The sequence below is a fragment of the Brugia malayi genome (assembly GCF_000002995.4).
Source record: "Brugia malayi strain FR3 genome assembly, contig: Bm_v4_Chr1_scaffold_001, whole genome shotgun sequence".
In the NCBI taxonomy this organism is placed as follows: Eukaryota; Metazoa; Nematoda; class Chromadorea; order Rhabditida; family Onchocercidae; genus Brugia; species Brugia malayi.
The window spans coordinates 7,955,100-7,975,867 of record NW_025062475.1 but is presented as its reverse complement, the minus strand read 5'-3'; the positions used below and the strand labels follow the sequence as shown (position 1 = coordinate 7,975,867).

Genomic DNA, 20,768 nt, shown 5'->3' with positions numbered 1-20,768 from the left:
TTTTGTTGTCATAAAAAGTAATTTTCCAAGGTTTCAGGTGGAAATACAATGATGTGGCAAAATCGGACCATCATAAATCTCTTTATCACATTTTATGCCTTTCTGTTTATGGCATTAGCTGCTGTTACCGATGCATATATTTTCGGAAGTGGAAGTAATTTCATTTTTAAAAAAAGTATAAAAAGAAATATGGTTTTAGAATTAGTTATTCTAATAGTAAAGTAACTGAAAGTTAACTATTTCAATAAATTCCTCTACACTAGCGTATATTTATTCAAGTCGCACTGGATGGAAATGATACTTTGAACATTCCATTTAAAAAGTTAATCCCCTTACATACATTTCAGTGTTGTTAAAACACATTATCCAGAAGAATTCAAAATATCATAAGACCATAAAAGAACATAGCTATTCCATATCAGGAAGGTTAGCATAATTAGTGTATTTTAAATTCCTTTATTGATGAAAGATTTGAAATTTCAGACTACGTCCGGTTTCGTCGGCCGGAAGATATTTGGGAACCACCATTTCGTACTGTTTTATGTGACAGCTATCCAATACGTATACAGATAGAAGCGGATCCAGAAAAAGTCTGTCGAAGTTTCATAAATCAAATGAAACAAATCAGTTACGATTAACAATAAATAGTGATAATAATAAACTATTGCATATTTGCACCTTAATACACAATTCTCAGCTGCTTTTCCTGTACATCCACAAATAATTTGAACAATGTTTTTCAAATTTTATTGCTGCTTTTGATATGATTAAAACAGATTTTAACATATTTCGTAACCAATTTCTTTGCCAATTTGAGTTGATATCTCATCCTAGATGTCGAAAAACTTTTCAAAAGAAAACTTTATCCATGCTTTCCCGCTTTACAGAAAAATTTTGAATAAGAATTTTGTCCATATGCAAAAATATTTTCTAAAAAAATGGCTTAACAACTTGTAGCTTTTGCATAGATTCTTAATCTCAGCAGATGTTTTAATTTTTGTTATTCAAAATATAGTTTTATTCTTAGCCCGGAATCCTATAAAACTATTAATTATTTTGAAAATTGAAGTTTGCTAAGGAATAATTGTAAGCCATTTCACAACATTGCATGCGCAAATAAAATGTAAAATGAACTTAAACTAACAAAATTGAGTGGCAATAATGGTCACTTAATTGAAGATGCATAAAAAAGCTCTGGAAAACGATAAATTTAAATTATATTTGATTCGTTTTATAAAAAAATCTTAAGCATTGGTTTAAATAAGGATTAAGAATTATATATGATTTTCTTTTGCAACAAGGAAATTTTTAAAAAAAGTGTTGGAAATTTAAAAGCTAACAGATCGGGCGATCAGCTAATCGATATTATTTCTTAAACATCTTTTGTATATATTATTTAGTAACTAATCATAAAGTTGAGTATAATCCAATCTCTAAAATAAATATAAAAAAGATCAGAGTAACTTACCAAATTCATGCAAATTCGAATATACCCAGATCTATTCCGCATAAAACACACATATAGCTGTGGATGTGTTAGTACGATAAACCGGTAAACCGGTAAACCGGATGGTTAGCTCATTTGTGAGAATAAAATAAGGCAATTGCAAGGATTACAAGGCCATTGACTATTGACTACAGAAACAATACGGATGTCGCTACTGCAAGTACATCGTATTTGTAATCACTTAAATTGGCGCGAAGAGGTTCATTTTGGCACTCTGTCAACATTTCATATTTTTGTTAAGATTATTGGTGAATGTTTGGGATGCGGAGGAGGAGCTCTATCTCATGTGCTTCTTAGGTTAAAGGTCACTTGTAGTGGGTTCTGCAGTGATTATCTTGCTATCTTTCCAGGTTTGTGTTGCCCGTGTTTCAATACACACTGATCGTAGACCATTTCCACTGTGCAGTATTCGTTCATTCCGAAATGTTTGGTAAATCACCTTTCGGTTCATCCAATACATCTGCATTTGGTGGTAAGTTCCATCCGATTTTCGAAATTCCATTTTCCTGAGGAAACTTACTATCATTGTCTTTTCGGGAGAAATCAAAAAGATGATGCCAATTGGAATAAAGGCTACCTGTGCTGACACAGTGTTTCTTTAGCCCTGTTTCTGTTTGACACTAATTTTCTATAAATACTTTATCAGCATGTTTCAATCTTATAAATCCTCTTGTTAAGTGAACAAGTACTTTATATTGCTGAAGTTGTATCTTCTGTGCATTATATTGCTAATATTGTAATCCAATATTCTCATTGTAGCAGGTAGCTCGTTGTTTGGGTCATCCACTAATCGACCAACAACAGGATTTGGGACGCAGACAACCACCCAGAGTACGGGCTTATTCGGACAGAAATCTATTTTCGGTTCTCCTGGACAGTCGACATCACTTTTCGGTCCGGTTGATTTCATTAGGTCTAAAAAAAAAAAAAAGAAAAAAAAAACCAAAAAAAGTTTTAAAGTTATGAAATGAAATTAAACTTGATTCATATATAAGATATGTTAATCTCCTGAATTAAAACAGTTTTAGGAAGTGCGCAACCGGCTTCCTCTGCTTCAACATCAATATTTGGTCAATCAAAACCACTTTTTGGTGCATCGTCAACAACGCAATCGACGAGTTTCGCTGGTACCACATCACTGTTTGGTTCGGCTCAGTCGACACAACAGACTGGCGGTGTTTTCGGATCAAGTTTCGGAAGTATGGGATCATTTAATTATTAGCCTTTTAATTATTAGCCATTTATTTAACTTTTATCTCCAGGAGCCGGAGAAACTTGATGTGCGTTTGTTATCCTTAAAAAGTTGCTAGAATTATTGCAGCATCAAATATATCGGGCACAACTCTTAAATTTGAACCTCCCACATCCACAGATACTATGCTTCGTAATGGTACAAATCAAACGATCAGTACGAAACACATGTGCATCACTGCCATGAAACAGTATGAAACTAAAAGTTTGGAGGTCTATATTTAGTGCTTTTTTGGTTTTCAAACGCTAATGAAGATACTTTTGTTCTCGACCCATTCATTCTTATACATTTGTCGACATCATTACATTGATTTTAGAACATACGTGGAGATTCTGCAGCATAACATGCGTATCTATTTTGAAGAGTAATCAAAGTAAAATGTATAGAAATTAAGTTAAAATGAATAGAAATTGAATATTCCGATTTATAATTTACATAGGAGCTGAGATGTGAAGATTACTTAGCGAATAGAAAAGGCCCTCAGAGTGGTGGTTTGGTATTCGGTCAAACTTCACAACCATCTTCCTCGTTGTTTGGTTCTAGCACTACTACAGCACAATCTTCAGTTTTTGGACAAAGTAAACCACTGTTTGGAAGCTGTGAGTTCTTTTATTTTGATTAGCATCCAGTTTATTTTTTTACTAACATTCGGTAGTTAATGCTTTAAGTATCTCAATGAGAGATCTGATTTCTCGTCAGTTACACAAATGCGTAATACTTAATTAAGCAAAGTGAGTTCACAAACGACTTTATTTTAGTGGTAATTTATAATAAACTTTCTTCTTAGCCTCGACTGGTTTTGGTGCTACAACCACGACCTCATCTTTGCTGTTTGGAACTCCAACAACTGCCACATCGATTTTCGGCAATAAACCAGCAACTGGAGGACTGTTTGGTTCTTCCTCCACAACATCACCATTTGGACAGACTCAGACCAGTACAGGATTATTTGGCACTAAATCAACGACGGTTTGATTCGTTTGCTTTTTATCTGCTCTTGTTTTGGTTTCCCACTACTTTTAATTTGTTTCCGTCAACAAGAATACTCTTTTAACTGTAATAATTGCAGTACTATAAACGATAATTTTGTTCAGAACCTAGGCATCCTTCTTTAGAATATTTTGGTGTTAAAGTCATATGATGAATTTGACTAAATGCTACGAATACTTATTTGCGAAAGACTTGAAGCAATGTATCGTTAAGATCTGTTCGTTTTTTATCATAGTTAAGTACTCCCTTGTTGCATTTATTATCCATTAATCCTAGTTTTATATAGTCTTGCCATTTTCATTTGTAATTTAGTTTTTCATATCTTGCTAAAAATTTTTCTAAAACTGACCAAAGCTAAGTATAATTACAACACAGCAAGCACGACCACTTGCTTAAATAAAGTTCAATTATAAATTTATGCAACTTCTCTTTACTCCTCATTCTTTTGCTTCCAAGAATTTAATTCTGATTATGTTTCGTTGTTTATTTCATTTTTATTTAAGAATTTTTGCTTAGATAATTCCAGGGTTTTGGTACTCAGAGTTCGTCACTTTTTAGTGGACCAGCTTTTAGCACTGCTACATCCTCGTCAAACCCATTTACATTTGGTAACAGCACGGTGAGAAAATATTTCATTCTGTTGTTTTAAAATTGTGATTTGTATAAATTTCATCCTACTGAATGCAAGGTTTTCCTTGAGTTTATTAACTTCATTTAATAAATGTTTAGGAAGAATCTTATGTTATTTACTTCTATGCAGTACACTGTAAATTCATTTTTAATTCACTATTCAGTGATTTCAGCAACCTTCAGTATCGACTACTTCGACAAATCTTTTTGGTGCTAAACCGTCTACTTCTAGTTTTGGTGCTTTCGGTGCATCTACGTCCACAGCTTCACCCTTTGGTATATATTAATAGCTACTGTTAAGATTCTTAAATAAATTCAGAGATTTAGAAATTTTATTTTCTATGTTGATGAGATTTAAAGAAAAATATGCTCTTTTCCAGGGAATCAATCAGCGGGTGGACTTTTTGGGTCTAAGCCAACGGCTGGTGGATTATTTGGTTCAAATACAGGTACTATATAATACAAAATGCCATTTTATTGACTCTGAGAATAAATTATTGTTTTGTGCAGTCGAAATTTTTAAGTTTTTTAACTTTCTGCTTTAATATTTTTTGTCTTTTGGTGGTCTTTTTGGACAAGCCGCTCCTTCCTCAGCACCGTCACTATTCAGCTCATCTGCAGCGAAACCAACTAATTCCTTATTTGGTTCTGCATCGACGCAACCTGGTGAGATTCATACTCATATATAAGGTTTTTCTACTAATTTGTAAAAACGAAATTAAAATTTCCGATGTTTTGCAGTTTTCGGTTCTGCGTATCAAGTAGCAGGTAGCAGTGTATCGTCAGCGGTACCCATCGTTTTGGGTGCCGATTTTAATCAGTGGCAAATTGAGAAAGCAGTAATTGAAGCACAGTTGGCATCAAGTCCTTACGGTGATAATCCGTTGTTAAAACTTTTAACGACTGAATCACAAGAGAAATCAAATATTCCTAATCCAGTCAGGTTAAATGAAGTGTTTATATTTTCTTTTTCCTTTCATTTCCTGTATTTGTAAGTACGATTCATATAATTTAAAGTAGTATTTTTTTCCGATTTGTTAAATATTTGTTTATGCATACGAAATTATATGTCACAAACTGATTATCGATACTATTATTTTTTATACAAAAATGTTCGTGACAAACTTTTTTCCGTATTCCTTTTCTTATTTTTGATTATTTCTTGACTTATGGAGAAAGTAAATTATTATTTATAGCATCGAACGACAAATTCGATTTTTGGCTTCAAAGAAAGAAGCAGGTGCAGTGACGACAACAACACCGAGTGGACCACTTGCACTGGGTTCAATACCTGCTGCTGCATCACGTATCAAACCTTCAGCCAAATCCCGAGATAGTATTGGCGATTTTACATATCACTCCATGTTTTTGCCACCTGGTCTCAGAGGAACTAATAGGATGAACACATCGTTGAATCATGATAACACAATTAATAGGTATTTTTTCTTGCTGTGGTAGTCTATAATAAAGTTCTTTATAGCGACGACATTTAGATCACAGAATAAATACTATTAATATATCCAAATACTTTCCTTTTATTTAAATTGAAGTTGTCAGAGTTGGAATTCATAGAATTTCAAATTGCTCGAAACATGACCTTTCAGGTCGTGTGGTACCAATGGTTCATCTTCATCAGTAGATCCTTCGAGTTTTCTAGGAATAAATACTAGTCAGTCATTGAAGTCAAAGTATAACTCGAATGTGAAACGACTTGATCTCAGTGTTCTTCATAAATATGTGGTATGATAAAAATTCAATAATCTTTTTATTCTATGGATATGAATATGATGTCACATTGATTATTACGATTATCACATCTTATAAAGCCATAATTCATCTTATTGTAAAGCAATAAATAATTACTGAAAACAAGGGAATGGAATTATTTACAGCAGGAGAATCGACGAAATTCTACCAATTCAGCAACTTTTTCACCACCAGCGGCGCAAATTAGTGGAGATAATGAAGCGACCGATAATGCACGAGTTGGAGCAGTTTCAAAGATAGATACTGCAAGTTTTTGTTTTGAGATAGATGTTATAAATTAAAAGAAAAATCAAGATTTACTAGCCTGATATCCTTGCAAAACTTGTAGCGGTCAGTTACTACCGAGTTGACAACAACGGGACAGAAAATAGGCGTTTCATTCATGTTGCCACCTTCGGAAAGTTTATCAATAAACAAAACAACAGTTGAAGAAGGACGACCAACTGTCAATTCTCACTCTTCCTTACAGCGGCCTGCTGAATTTCCTCCGCCATTGGTTTATTTTAATCATATTATTTATTTATTTATTAGTTATTAAAGTGATCAGGACTATTTGTGCATCTTTCTGTAACTCAAATGCTGCTATTCATTTTTCTTAATAGAATGCAGTTGTGAAATCATTCAGTTATTTTCGGGCCATATTGTCCGCTGATATTAATTGTTACATGTAAGTTGAAAGCACATCAATAATTATGAGAAAGTCTAAAAATCGGGTTTCTAGTTCGTTTCGGACTAGTCAACATGTAACTATAACTGGTGGTTATCAGTATGTAATTGGTATATTCTATGTGTTCACTCTGAAAATTTTCTAAATTAGACAGTAAATACGTCATCATATTTCTGTGGATAGATAGAGAATAACTATTTTTGTTAACTATCAATTTAGACTTATTCCGAGGATGAGAGCATTAGTAATTCACTGAATATGACTAACAAGAGTACTGCCAATGCCTCTTCTGAAAATGTTTCGGTACGTAGTATTCATCCAGCAGGCATAGTTTTAACAAGGTAAGTTCCTTTCATTTCTTTTTTAGAATCCACAGTACTTTGATTTTTTCAGTTTAATGTATAGATGAACAGCACTTCTAAAATAAAAGTACAGCATGCAAAATCTCTCTAATACTGTCTATAGCTTGCTCTAAATATTTAGAGCTCTTTATTAGTAGCTGAAGTTTTGATTACAGGCAAGATTATGAATGCGAACCATCTCTAGAGGAACTGGCAGAAATGGCACTGAAGAATAACGGTATCTGTCATATTGAAAGTGGCTTCACAGTACGTCGACTGGCTTTCGGAAGTGTTTTCTGGCCCGGACCATTTGACTTGCAGAATGTTAATTTGGATAAGGTTTCGACTTTTCATTATTTTTTCAACGCACTCAGGTGATTCAGAAAAAAGATTTGTTTCCGTCAGCTTTGTTTCAGGTAGTACATTTCCGTCAACACGAAGTGATTGTTTATCCTGATGATAATTGTAAACCACCAGTTGGAATGGAATTAAATCGGTTTGCAGAAGTTAGTTTGGACCGAGTTTGGCCTCGCGATAAGAAAACAAAGGAGTATATCGTGGTATGTTTTGATGATCTTCGTTTAATTTTGCTCTACACAGAAAAACAAAGAGTGCATGAATTTGTTTCTGAGAAAATTTTCAACAACCAACATAAATCATAAAATTTATTTTGAAGGATCCTCTTCGGCTAGAAGAATTGGGCTATCGAGCAAAACTAGAACGTGCTTCATCAAAAATGGGAGCAAAATTCAAAGATTATCGTCCTGAAACAGGCACTTGGGTTTTCACAGTGCCACACTTTACCAAATACGGATTAACGGTCAATTTTGTTCTTAAATTGCATTCTGTTCATTTAAACTTAATTATAAGAAGAGCTAAAATGCTGCTGCCAACCGTGACTTTTGTAAGTTATCAAATCTTCCTTCAATTTTAATCTAAATTCAAAACATTCCGGATTGTTAAGGACGATGATGACGATGATATGCTTGATGAGGCGCAGTTAAAAATGGCCTTCAAAGCTAGTAGAATCCAGAATGCTGTGCAACGCGCCAAATTACCGAAACTGAAGGTTGCTCATGAACATGACATCTTCTCAGTGGTGTCAAGTGATTCTACAACTGATCGTTCCCAAGTGAGTTAATTTTAAAAACCAAAACAAAAAAAGAAAAAAATGAAAGAGATGGTGACTTTGCTTTGATTTATGTTGGTTCAACTTATAATGAACTACTCGTTGCTTTTTACATAAAGAAAATTTTTGCATAAAACTTCGTTTAGTAAAATGTGGAATACAGCGGTCTAAATGTGTTATTTCTCAAATGCTGATCGATACTGCTATAGTGTATGCTGAGAATATGGACTTAATTTACTTAATCAGATCCTGATTCACATAGTGAAATTTCAATGGCTTTCATAGGAAGTTACATCGTTGGTATAAACTTAATGTAGCATATTTCAGGACTGTCACGAAGGCTTAAAACAAACTAATTCAATGCTTTTTGTACGCGGATTGGGTGGAATCAATGGTATAACACTTTTTTTTTAATATTTTTTTATTTATAGGAATTCATTTCTCTATTGATACTTTTCAGTTCGTGAATTTAAGGTTATAGAAAATCATTTCCCGAGCAGAACGTCCATACACATGTTGAGCATCACTCTACTCAGCCAAACATAATGTCAGAAGCGGAACATAAAATGGAACTTTTTGACAATAAGACAGTTCTAGGTTTGTTTTAGATTCATCCTGGTTTCATTTTAATTTGTGTCCCTTTACTGTGGCAATAATGTATTTGTTAAAAATTCATGAAAACAAAGTTCAAAAAAGCTTAAGATTTTTATATCGTCTAGTTTTAACTTGTGGTTTAACGTCATTCACCATTTGTTGTACTTTTAAAAATTATAATTTTGTAGATGATTTGGTGAGTGATTCTACTCTAATTGATGCAGAAGGACACGATGATGACATGTACCAGACGCAGATGTTTCTTACTGATCCGGTTAATGAGATAAAAAATTATTTTAAAGAAGGCGAACAAGTAGTAATGAGAATAGCTAAAAGAACCGGTACCTTTATAGACGGCTCATTAATGAATGGTAGATGTGGACGTGTAAGTTGGAATCATGGTTAGTTTTTTTTTTTTTTTTTTTTTTCAGAATTTAAAATTAATAAGGTCATATAATCAAAGACTATTTCAAAGTGATATATATATATATATATATATATATATATATATATATATATATATATATATATATATATATATATATATATAATAGTTGGTGATAAATTTAAGATCAGAGAAGCTTTAATTTTATACAACATAGATATATATTTATCAAAAAAAAAAAAAAAAAAGAATTTAAGCTCTGTTAAGATTTCTGTATATTCTATGAACAAACTTCAGCATATTCTATGAGCAAAGTGTATTTCCTTAGCCCTCACAAACGAGTGTCTGCAATCAGTTGTTTTATATTGCTGATAATACTGTCTAAGTCTAAGAAAGAACCTTTAAAATCCTTACTCACTATGCTTTCTTTTTAATTTGCGCGAAATCGTAAAAGGTTTTACAAACTGACATTTATCGTTTGCCAGTTTTTATAGTATATTACTGAAGCATTGAAATACGCCTGTTTAGCATGATACTTTATTTTAGTAAGATTGAAAGTCGAATTTTATAAGGATGAAATTCTTCCGTTGCAGGACGAGTATATTGGATGAGCGATCTTCCAAATTCGGTATCAGTCCGATGTCTTAAGTTTCAGTGTATTGATCAAGTGCCTACCGTAAATTTTATTTATTTACTTTCATTTACTTTTTTGGATTATTCTATTTTCACAGCTCTGGTCACAAATATTAAGTTACTTGTCCACTTTTTTGGTTACACGGATCTAATATGAGTTCATTTGTTGTTTTGGGTCATTGTAGGAATATATTATCGATCTGTTCCAAAAAATCAGCTTGATGAGTAAAGTAGTAAATAATGAGGAAACCGAGAATTTGGTTTTCCAGAATGTTTCACAAAGAAAACCAGATGGAGTAAGCTCATTTTTCGAACTTTTTTTTCGAAGTTGATAATATAATTTAATGCGTTGAAATTTTTCTTTGATTTTTGATACTTGAATAAATTCCTGACGTGTTTTTAAAAATAGTTTGCTGAGTTCTGATCGCAGAAATTTACGGCGGAATACAGTTCCCGTGTCATAATTAGATATCCTTGTAGGAGTTTCCCGATTTAATAAGTTCTTCCTTGACGACATCGAAACTTAACGGCATGGCACATGATTCGAATGTTTTTGAATTATGTGATGCTCTTTTTGGCTCTCAAATTACAGGTATTTCTGCCCTATTACTATGTCTTTGTCTGGCTTTAAACTAATCACCTTTTTTTTTTTTCATTGATCGAATCGAAATCTAAACAAAGTCAATGTTTTTAAATTGTTTCAACATATTCTATACGATTTTCAGCTAGCACCAGTTACACCAAAATGTTAAATCGCCGTGAAGAGGTTGCAAAATGGCTACAGAAGTATCTGGCAACTGTTGAACAGCATGGGAAGCCATCACCATCCGGTTTTGCTAAAATTCTTCACTTAATCTTGATAGGTGAATTGGAAGCTGCAGTAGAGGAAGCTATCGATAGCAATTATCCTCATCTTGCGTGCGGACTTTCAGTATTTAAGTATAGTGACAGGACGGCTTACAAAAACCAGGTTCATATTTGTTTTAGTTGTAATAGATCTATTTTTTTCTTAAACTGTTCCAATTGCATACTATTTTTTAATATCATCGAGATTAAATTCGGCAAGAAGCATATGTTTACTGAAAATGAAACGATATATTTAATAAAGTACATTTAATAACTTATTAAGTAACAGTTGAGAATTTGATAGTTCTGCTGTACAACGCTTTATTTCTATATAAACCCTTAGCATTGTTTTTTTATTTTCGATTGAACATTGGAAAGAAACAAAGGAGTGCAAATTCATTGACGAGAATCTGCTGAAAATTTATCTTCTGATGGCAGGAGAAATGCAAGCTGAAATAAATGGCAGAATGTTCTTTGTGAATGATGGTTTGGATGGATTAAAAGTAAGCTGGCATGCCATTTTTAAAATTCTAGTCATTTTGCTTTCTACATCTATTTTTTCTTTTTCACCGAATTCTTATCGAAGCTTGTTATGACCTTCACTAGCTTAAAAATTGCAAAGACAACTAATAATGAATCTCAGTGCGAAAAGCGCGGTTAATTTTGTCCTTGAATAGCGAACATCTTTTCTACTATTTATTTTCTTTGTATTATGCAAAAAATGTTGTCTTTTATTGCAGGCATTATATACATTCGTTTCCTATTTTGATCCATTTGATGCTTCGTTAAAATGTGTTTTGCATGCTTTCGAAAACGATTTGAAGGCACGGGAAGTAGAGCATACTTTGAAATGCAATATATTTTTTAAACTTATTCAGTTAGCTTGTGATCCCAGTCAGTCTATGGAAGTTGTTCTGGAGCCTGACTGCACTGCTTTACATCCTATGGATTATCATTTATGGTTTGTAACGGTCATTGTATTTTGAATTTTAAGAATAAGTTGAATGTTCTATCACTTCGGAAGTAATTTGGTTTTAAGATTTTCTACAGATGATAAAATGAATACAAAGACTTAGTACTGAAAAAAGAAGGAAGTTTGTGAGAAAATCGAATTATCAAACATAGACAGAAGAGTTAGAAAGACTTCTTTGCAGGGAATCCTTAGTTTGGGTTTATCATTTGATGATTTCCTGATTTTTCTCTTTTTATTTCGCTCGCTTTTTTTTCTAGAAAAATAATGTTTGCAGCTGGCATTTGTGGTTTATTTTACGAATTTTGAGATTTGAACATCCGTCAGAATCTGTTGAACATGTACTTCATATTCGATATGCTGAACAACTTTGTCAAATGCAATTGTACCATCTCGCTGCAATTGTACTAATGCATATTTCTGATTTGCAAAGGTACGTTTTATCGGTAAAATTTATACTCGATGTCAAACAGTTCTTGGTAAGTCTGTCATTGTTAATAAGTATTAAGCTGAAAGTGACATATTCAGTACCATTCTGTACTTTGAAATTAATTATTAGTCGAAGTGATTCTTTGATCGAACTTTGTGATCGAATCGCGGATAAAGCTGATGAGGAAACTTATATGAAACTGTCAACAATGGCGCTTCTACCAGATTCTGTTATTGCTCGGTCAAGGTAAATTTTTTGATTTTCTTCTTGTTAGATAATGCATACAGTATTGGCGAGGTTGACATATCAGTTCTTGATTTCTGAATTTCTTTGTTATGTTCCAGATATATGAGAGCGAAATTGGAAGGTAATGAAGTTAAAATGTGTTTATATGCTCTGCAAGGTGGCATGCTTGATGAAGCACATTCTGTTTTCTTCGAAAAAGTTGCGCCCGACATGATTATATCAGGTGTTTTAAATTCCTTTAAAAAAATCACACGTTTCGTATGCAAAACAAAAGGCTTTTCTATTATTCGATTTTTTATTTTATTTTCGGCTGTAATGGCTCCAAAAATGAAATAAAAAGCATAAAAACTAATCCTTAAGGTAATGAAGGGTCAATTTTTGTGCTTTTTATTAAGGCTGTAAACATTCGTGAAATTAATGAACGGGATTCAAATATCGTTCACTGAATTATTTTGTAGATAATTACGAGTGCTTGAGTGAACTTGGTGGTTTGTTTGAGGAGGTGAGTGATCAAATACCAGCGTGGGGGCCAGGAGGGCAAATTTTCACCGATTTTCATCATATTAAAAAAAGATTGGAAGAAATTGGAGATGATGAGGAGGTATGTTTTAGTGTTCTGGGTAGATATATCATTTTGAATTCAAATAATATTTAACTGAAGTTATAACGACCAGTGATTTTTCGTAATTTTTTCATTCTTTTTGACTCTATTTCTGCAGGTAAAAGAAATTATGGAATTGGCACACTCACTTGAACTACGGTTGGTTGCTATGCCCGTAAGCAACCCCATACAAAGGTTGGTATAGGTTTTATTTTTAAAACTGGTGAACTTTCTCATCTTTTTTTCAGCCTTTATAAAAATAATACTTAAACCAAACTCATTTTAGACTTGCTGCAACAGTAATGTCCAAATATGTTTTCAAACTAATCTATGGCTATGAAGGTACTGAAACGGAAAATCTACCATTAACTTATGAAGATAAATTGGAAATTGCCAGTGATCTGGAAATTCTTCCGAATTTTTCTGTGGATTGTACTGCTTCTCCAATATCAGTCGTGAGTTGCAGCAATAGTGATTAATAATGTTAACACTCATAATTGTTTTCATTGCACTCAAATCATATTGTAATAGCTGTTGTCAATGCTTTGGACCTCAGCAGAAGTTCAGGATCTGACGAGTCGAGCCACTTCCCCTTATTTTCAGGTTTGGAGCTCAACTCCGGTGTGAGTGTCCTTTTGATTGTTTATGTGCTTTTTCTGTTCTTTTTTTTTTTTTTTGAGTAAACGTTTCAAAAATTGGTATGTCGAACTCTGCTTTCTATAAAAAGTCGTGAAAAATCAATTTTTTTAGTATCATCGTTGCTAATCTGAATTCCTACGTTTTATTCAAACATGTATTTCTAAAATCCGACGGGAGTTATGCTAACCCTTGTGCTACTTGATTTTGCTGATCAAGACAGAAAATAGGATTTACATCACATATCATTTCACAATGAATATGTCTACTTCGTTATTCTGTTTGTTGTCTTTGTGAAGGCACCGAAATATTGTATTTGCTACGATGTGCAGCACTGTTTCTCTTTTATGTTTTGTAATGACAAGTTCGGATATTGCAAATTTATATACCGTCGTCCCATATATTTTAAATGGTGTACTTTGAAATTCAAGATACCTGATTCGTTGCTGTTAATTTCTCGTTTCTTTATTTGCCCGTTTTTGGTTCAAAAGAATAAAATCAATAAGCTTTTCAACAGTACGAGCAGAAAGAGCGGAGAGCACCGCAGAATCTTTTGTTCTCGAGACTTAAAAATAAGTCTGCTAGGAAATAGGTGAAGCATAATATGGAGGTGCTGATAAGTAATTTGAAATCTGAAGCCATGACCCAGGCGGTATATGTATACATTGCATGTACAGACAGCGCGTCCAACCTTCGACCTCCAACAAAAGGGTTCGTTAGCACGTGAAGTAGCACAAACCAAGTCATCTTTTCATATCGACACTTGGTTTCGTATTATTGCAATACATGCTTGGGTGTAAAATGCTTCCATTTGTATGGGCAGTTTCAGTCTCAAGATAAAAGGGTTCACTTGTATGGGGTCGAAAAGATAAAAGGGAGTTTGGTTGTTTTTGACGCAAAATTCCCGAATGGGAAGTTTAAGATTTTGATACCTCACAGATGTTTGGGGCTTTTTTCTCTAAGTTTTAAAAGTTTACGCGTTTTGATGAGTGTTTTAATTAATATTCATTGTAGCTCTTGCATGAAATGGTGGGTAGAAGCGCGGCAAAACAACGGCCCACACTTACGCGTGAATCAACCTCTAAGGACCTTACGCAAACACCCATGTCACTGCCTACAAGTAGCACGTAAGCTTATTTTCTCACATTTGCATTAGTATTCTTAAGCATATTTCTCGTTCCGTGTGGCATTATTGAAGAAATATAACGAATTACGTGCATCTGCCTGACCGACTGAAATACTGTATTCATTTGCATAGCATCAAATTCTGAATAGGTTTGACAAAGGAACAGAAGAAAATTAGAAAAGCTATATGTTTAGTAAGTTGAATACACTCCACACATATTGCTATATATTACCTCGTATTATTTTATCTAATGCTTGTTGAGCATTATAAAAAATTCTTAACCTTTACTCCAAAATTCTGTTTATCTCTTGAACTTACAGGACATTAAGAAGTAGCATTACTGATTAAAGTTAACTGGTAATTCATTTCCTCTTGACATCTCTATTTTTTCTCAGATCTGCACTCTCAGCACCGTTAGATGCTTCATCTCAAGCATTTCTAACAAGCGATGGAAATTGCGAATTAAGCGAAATTGATAGTCTAATTCAGAGATACTTAGCAAGCGCGCAATATAAAACGGCATTATTTTGGGCAGACAAGCAATTAGCATTATGTCGGAAAAATGGGTCGCAACCATCATTCGTTGATATGGCTCGGTTTATTAAAGTATGTGAAAAATATTTGGTGCAAATTTTTATTCATTATACTTTATCTTTTTCTGGATCTCATAATTTCATTTTAGCATTGAGATCTCATTCTTCAATATTATTCTTTTATGGAGCTATCCATAATGTTTTCAGCTATAAAATCTTCAAATTTTTTATATCATTCTTTATACTAGATAAGTGGGCAACTCAGATAAATAAATCTTTCCAAGATCAAAAGCATTTGTGTGAGTTTGAAGTTTGTAGTGAAGTTTTGAATTATAATGGAAAGCATAGTTACGACTGTCAACAAATTTTGGAATTTCTTGTTTGGTAGTTGGGCATATTATATCAAGTTAAATGTATTATTTTTCTGTTTAAATTTGCTTTAAATGCAGAAACTTTAACTATATAAATTTTTTAAGGTCTTGGCAGCTGCTGGAGAATGGACACGTTTGATGGCTTATTGTGATCGTCATGAGCTTATTATGAAGCATATGTTCTTCGCTTATTTTTACGTAAATGCACTTTACAAAAAGAAATTATTTGTTGACATACTCAAGTTAAAACTAGGTACAGGGGTGAGTCATTTTCGTATTTTTTGTCTCGTAAGTCTTCATATTTCGATGACACAGTTTATAAAACGAAATCAGTCTCCGTGAATGATAATTCCTGTTTTTCCTTTACAAGATCACTCTTCGTGAAAATTCTTTCGAAAGTTATAAATTCAACTTTTTTGAAGGATCGATGCCACGACCTCGTTTTTTCTATTATGCCTCATATGCTTCAGCTGTCCAGACCGAAGTCTTTCCTTCCAAGTTCTGAAGAAATGATTGCGCTTGATAAAATATCAGAAGATTTGCAGGTGATATTTTTAGGGCTAATACTGCCACATGATAAAGATTTCCGTTTTTAACTGAAATTTTATAGGGTTAGCAATCTTTTCAGGAATATTTTTGATACATCTCTTACAACAAAATAGTTTCTTCAAATTTTTTCTTTTTGTTAATACATAGGTAGAAGCAGGACTACTGCTTTTGTTAGGAAAAGCTTATCTGATGACTCAGAATCGTCGTGCAGCATTCTCTTGTTTGCAAGGAGCCGTTTATAAGGATGATTCTTGTATAGAAGCATTCGAGCTTATCCAAAAATATCGACTTTATTCAAAACAGCGCTTTGAAGAACTGATTGAAAGGTCAGTGATTTAGTAAACACTTCTTGAATGCTTCACTTCTTCATACTGATTTATTTATTCTGTTCATTAGTAGTTTTTGAGAATGTTCACAAAAACTTTGGAAGCTCATTTACCAATATTTTTTCAGATCTGAAGATAAAAACAGTATGGTTGTAGCTCTTCGAAATCATTATTTTTCTCAAGGGAGTAAAAATGCAAGTTTAGAAAATAATCTTGTTACTAAGAACTTTTGGTTTTATTTCATGCTTTTTTTTTTCATTTCATTGTTATTGGATTCGTTTGTTTTTTGTAGCTGAATTCGGATGCCTTAATAAATGAAGCTTTGATAACGGATTTGTCAATTCTTACTGCGCGAGCTTCACATTTATATCAAGCTGGGGATCTCACCGGAGCTTATAATATTACGAATGAAATTTTGAATGAGGCTGGCATGTTTCAGGTTTCAAATTTTTGCTCATGCGAAAAATGAAAACGTTTAATAGAAGTAGCATGATAATGTATTCCAAACTAATGTTGAAATAGTAATAACTGATGAACATGAATCTAGTAAATTCTTTGTCATTGTTTACTTTCTTATTTCGTTGTAATTCTTGTTATGTTTAACTTTCCGCCGTTGGATTATTTATTATATATTGTGTCAGTATTGCTTTGAAACCATTGCATATGTTCATTGTTATCTGCAAGATTTCCAGCTTTAGGATTGTTTGTTAATTCATATTGCAACTTTGGTACAGTTGCGGAAATTCGAAAATCTCTTTGTACTAGCACATCAACTGGTCGATTGTCAACCAGATAATGAAGTTAGTTGGTATACCGTTGGTTGTTATTACTATTCTATTGGACAGCTGTCAGCGGCAAAAAATTTTTTTAGTAAGTTTTAAATTTTATTATAAACTGTTTAATTTTGGTTGTAACCAATTAGGTTTTTAATTTCATATTATTGATTTTGGCAGTTTACTGTTTTAGTATTCTTTTCAAGTGTTTAAGCCGATTTCGATTTTTGCATCGTTCTGATTTTGTAGAATCTAAACATGAACATGTTTTTTTCAACATGTTCGCTTCTGCAAAATTCATAGTGACAGATAATTATCTGTCGAGAAAACGATGAAGTCTTTTTAAAATCAGCTGTTTCAGATAAGTGTACATCGATGAACTGTGCATTCGGTGAGGGTTGGTTAGCATTTGGACATGCACTTACTGCAGAATCAGAACATGAGCAAGCGATGAATTGCTATTTAAGAGTAAGTTATTTGAAGTGGGTTCTGAAGTATTTTAAATTATTTGAAATAGACCATTTGGAAGAAAAATTTTGAAATGAAGCATTTTATTCGATTTAACATATTATCTTCTTATGTAAAATATAGGAAGCTATCTTCTTCGATGGGAAATTAAGTCTTGTACTAGAAATTATTAAGAGTAAGTGGTTCAATTGAATAATTAAGAATTCATAAACCTTATATATTTCAGGCATCACGAGTGCTGGAAGGTAGCTTCGAACCGCTGTTATATATAGGACTCGAATATGCTTATGCAAATAATACAAAATTGGCGCAGGATTTTTTGAAGGATGCAGCTGAAATAGCTGGTGACAATGCGCTTGTGTTACATGAGCAAGGTTGCATCTGCTACATGAAAAAAGAATGGAAAAGTATGTTTTCGATCCATATAGTTTCAAAACAACTGAATTTTTGAAATATGTTGTCTGTTTGAAGCCGTGTCTGTAATTAATTATTAAGTTGTTGAATAATTTCGATTTTTAATTACATGTTGCACAAAAAATCTTCGTTTTGTATCTCAAGCTGCTTGAGCACTTGCTGAGTTCTTGATCTAGGCCGCATATTCACTTGTATTCCATACTGTCTACATAGTAATATATAGTGGTAGCTGCAGTGTACAGAATAAAGCGACAAAGCATTTTGTTATCCATTTATTATATATGAATCATTTATTGTACGTAAAAATTTTGACCTAAACTGTTAATTGTGGTGGATATCGAAAACAATTAATAATGTCGAAGCATGGTATAAAATACTTATCAGAAGTTTGAAATAGGTTAAGAACATACTTGTTATGTTTTTTCAAGTTCAGTTAAAAGAAACGTTCAAGTGATGGAAGAAATGTTGAAGGATGTTTGTAGGATAAATGAAAGACTTCTATTTTCCAATTCTGGTAAGTACTAGATCCATTTCAGATGCTGAAACTTTTTTTACTAAAGCTTTGCTATCAGCATACAACGAGACCGATGAACATGCTCACGCATGTGACTTGTTGAATCGACCGTTGAGTGAATTTTGGGAACCACTTGTAAATAATTTGGGACATGTAAAGTGCAAACTCGGATCTTACGACGAAGCGGTCAAGTTTCATCAGTAAGTTCTTTGAAATGATTGCATTCTTCTTGAGCTTTATCCAGGGTTCGCTTTCCTGAAGAGTCTTACTGGATTAATTGCTGATCTTTAAGATCCACTCTTTAAACAATTCTATTGCCAGTAATTTTTGCACTTGCTTCTTGCTTCTAGAATTCTAGAGTTGCTTGTCTTATTTTTCCCATGAATTATTGTTTCACCAGCTGATAGCATAAATTATAATAAGTAATAAAGTCAAGCTATTACCTGTGCTTAAATGTGGATGTGTGATATAATGTTTTTAATTAAGGAAAGCACTTCTAATGTGTCCGGGAAAGCTAGGTCCAAATGCTGGACTAGCAATAGCAGCAGGACGATCTGGTGACATTGATAGAGCTGTCCACTACTTTCATAAATCACTTAGTGTGGACCCACATAATAAGGTATTACAAATTTTAAAGAGGATATTTTAAAGTTTTAATATACTTTTTTTAATGAAAATTTGAAAACATTTTATGTCGCGGCACAAGCGAGTAATTTCCAAGTGGGACCAAAAGTTCGCGTTGTTCAAATTTATTTTTTCAGCTGTTTCCTTTTATTCATTTGTTATTTATACTTGTTTTACCACACTACACTCAACTTTCGATTACATAATCCACTGTTTTCGACCTCATTTTTCAAAGTATTATTTTGAGAGTATTTTGTTATCGACAATAAACTTGCTGAGTATAAATTGTTCAGTTTTGGGCAGGAGTATTGTTACTAAAGTACTTTAAGTTAACGTGGCTACCAACCTGTTTTCCAAAAGAACTCATGTCTGAATCATTTCATTATTCACTCTTAGTTATGTTATTCAATCTCTTGATGTTAGATTAACTTCTTTAATCTTCCCTCTAGGACATTACTTCATAGTTAATGCCAACCTTTGGTTAGGTAAAATCTAACTTTTAATATTACTAGCTTTTCAGGTGTTGGAACAAGGACTTCATCAGCTCATGCATTTTTTGGGAACACATACCAGCTTTTTAGCATCATGCATAAGAACTCCAACTCTTATGATCGGAGTTCGTTTTACAAAGGGTTTCAAAAATTTGAGAAATTTCATGAACTTTTTTATCCTTATTCATTTTCACAAAAACAGTTTTTTTTTTCAGTCATTCGAGAAATTCTTAGTGACAAAAGCTGATCTAGAAGGAAATTCTGATGAAAAGCAAACTCAACAAAAGGCATTGGAAACGCTGAAGAGGAAACGCGCGAAACGTGCTGCTCAGGAAGGTTGCGAAAGGTTCTCAAACCGTCTACGATTTTTTCATTAACTTATCAAATGATACTTAACTTATGTGTTTGCTTCATATTAGAGCGTACTAGAGCAATTTAGATGCATTGCAAATGATCATATATTAAAAGCTTCGTGTGATTGTTGATTAGTTTGGAATTTTACGTTAGATAAGATGATCCTGGAATTTTCAAGGTCTTATTCCAAATTCTAAGGGAAAGTCATAAATATGAATAAATCTTTGGAATTTTCTATTTTTATGGTATTTTTTCTTTCAGGACAATGTTGGATCAGCGGCCAAGAAATCTTCCTATGCATGATATTAGCCCAGCGGATGTTGAAATGACTTAGAAAAAAGTTACGAATGATTGCATTCGTTTAATTTTTTTTTTTTTTTTTCGTTATAAAATGTTTATTGATTCAGTATAACAAGTGCTTAACAAAATTTTCGATTTGGTGAGGAATGAAACTGTGGAGTAAAACCGAGGTCTGATTATTAATAAACCGTACATTAAACTCACGATTGTCTTAATGATCCTAGTGATTGGCCAAACCAGTGTCTTTTTTTGACTTATCGTGCTTCCGATAAAAGTGAATTTAACAAATTAGTGATCGTAA

General features: G+C 33.0%; 4 protein-coding genes across 5 annotated transcripts; all 4 read left to right on the top strand.

Annotated features, from left to right (window-relative positions):
* Positions 1-48: 48 nt before the first annotated feature.
* Positions 49-638, top strand: Bm17386 (Uncharacterized protein; the record flags this gene model as incomplete). Its single annotated transcript, XM_001900431.2, has 2 exons — positions 49-154; positions 484-638. The coding sequence occupies 2 exons, from the start codon at positions 49-51 to the stop codon at positions 636-638; spliced, it is 261 nt and encodes an 86-aa protein (XP_001900466.2).
* A 1,292-nt stretch (positions 639-1,930) lies between these two features.
* On the top strand, positions 1,931-11,012 carry Bm14684 (Uncharacterized protein; the record flags this gene model as incomplete). The annotated part of the gene is made up of 27 exons (XM_043077054.1): positions 1,931-1,979; positions 2,267-2,401; positions 2,536-2,706; positions 2,829-2,971; positions 3,199-3,358; positions 3,547-3,728; positions 4,276-4,368; positions 4,553-4,655; positions 4,760-4,828; positions 4,974-5,045; positions 5,121-5,322; positions 5,576-5,815; positions 5,984-6,119; positions 6,272-6,391; positions 6,475-6,642; positions 7,033-7,154; positions 7,331-7,493; positions 7,571-7,714; positions 7,831-7,974; positions 8,119-8,286; positions 8,611-8,677; positions 8,758-8,880; positions 9,066-9,278; positions 9,856-9,938; positions 10,081-10,191; positions 10,376-10,487; positions 10,621-11,012. 27 exons carry the CDS (start codon positions 1,931-1,933, stop codon positions 11,010-11,012), a joined length of 3,885 nt encoding a protein of 1,294 aa, XP_042932988.1.
* A 172-nt stretch (positions 11,013-11,184) lies between these two features.
* Positions 11,185-13,467, top strand: Bma-npp-10 (Uncharacterized protein; the record flags this gene model as incomplete). 2 transcript variants are annotated; one of them, XM_043077052.1, is made up of 8 exons in its annotated part: positions 11,185-11,244; positions 11,482-11,702; positions 11,989-12,144; positions 12,271-12,387; positions 12,486-12,610; positions 12,846-12,988; positions 13,107-13,183; positions 13,275-13,467. In XM_043077052.1, the coding sequence occupies 8 exons, from the start codon at positions 11,185-11,187 to the stop codon at positions 13,465-13,467; spliced, it is 1,092 nt and encodes a 363-aa protein (XP_042932986.1). The 2 variants fall into 2 exon arrangements, with proteins under 2 accessions (XP_042932986.1, XP_042932987.1); XM_043077053.1 differs by lacking the exons at positions 13,107-13,183; positions 13,275-13,467 and having other exon boundaries at positions 12,887-12,897.
* A 1,183-nt stretch (positions 13,468-14,650) lies between these two features.
* On the top strand, positions 14,651-20,501 carry Bma-emb-27 (Uncharacterized protein; the record flags this gene model as incomplete). Its single annotated transcript, XM_043077051.1, has 15 exons — positions 14,651-14,751; positions 15,146-15,356; positions 15,760-15,915; positions 16,077-16,199; positions 16,351-16,529; positions 16,657-16,723; positions 16,822-16,968; positions 17,228-17,399; positions 17,664-17,770; positions 17,997-18,177; positions 18,721-18,898; positions 19,185-19,317; positions 19,843-19,938; positions 20,029-20,159; positions 20,429-20,501. The coding sequence occupies 15 exons, from the start codon at positions 14,651-14,653 to the stop codon at positions 20,499-20,501; spliced, it is 2,055 nt and encodes a 684-aa protein (XP_042932985.1).
* Positions 20,502-20,768: the final 267 nt, after the last annotated feature.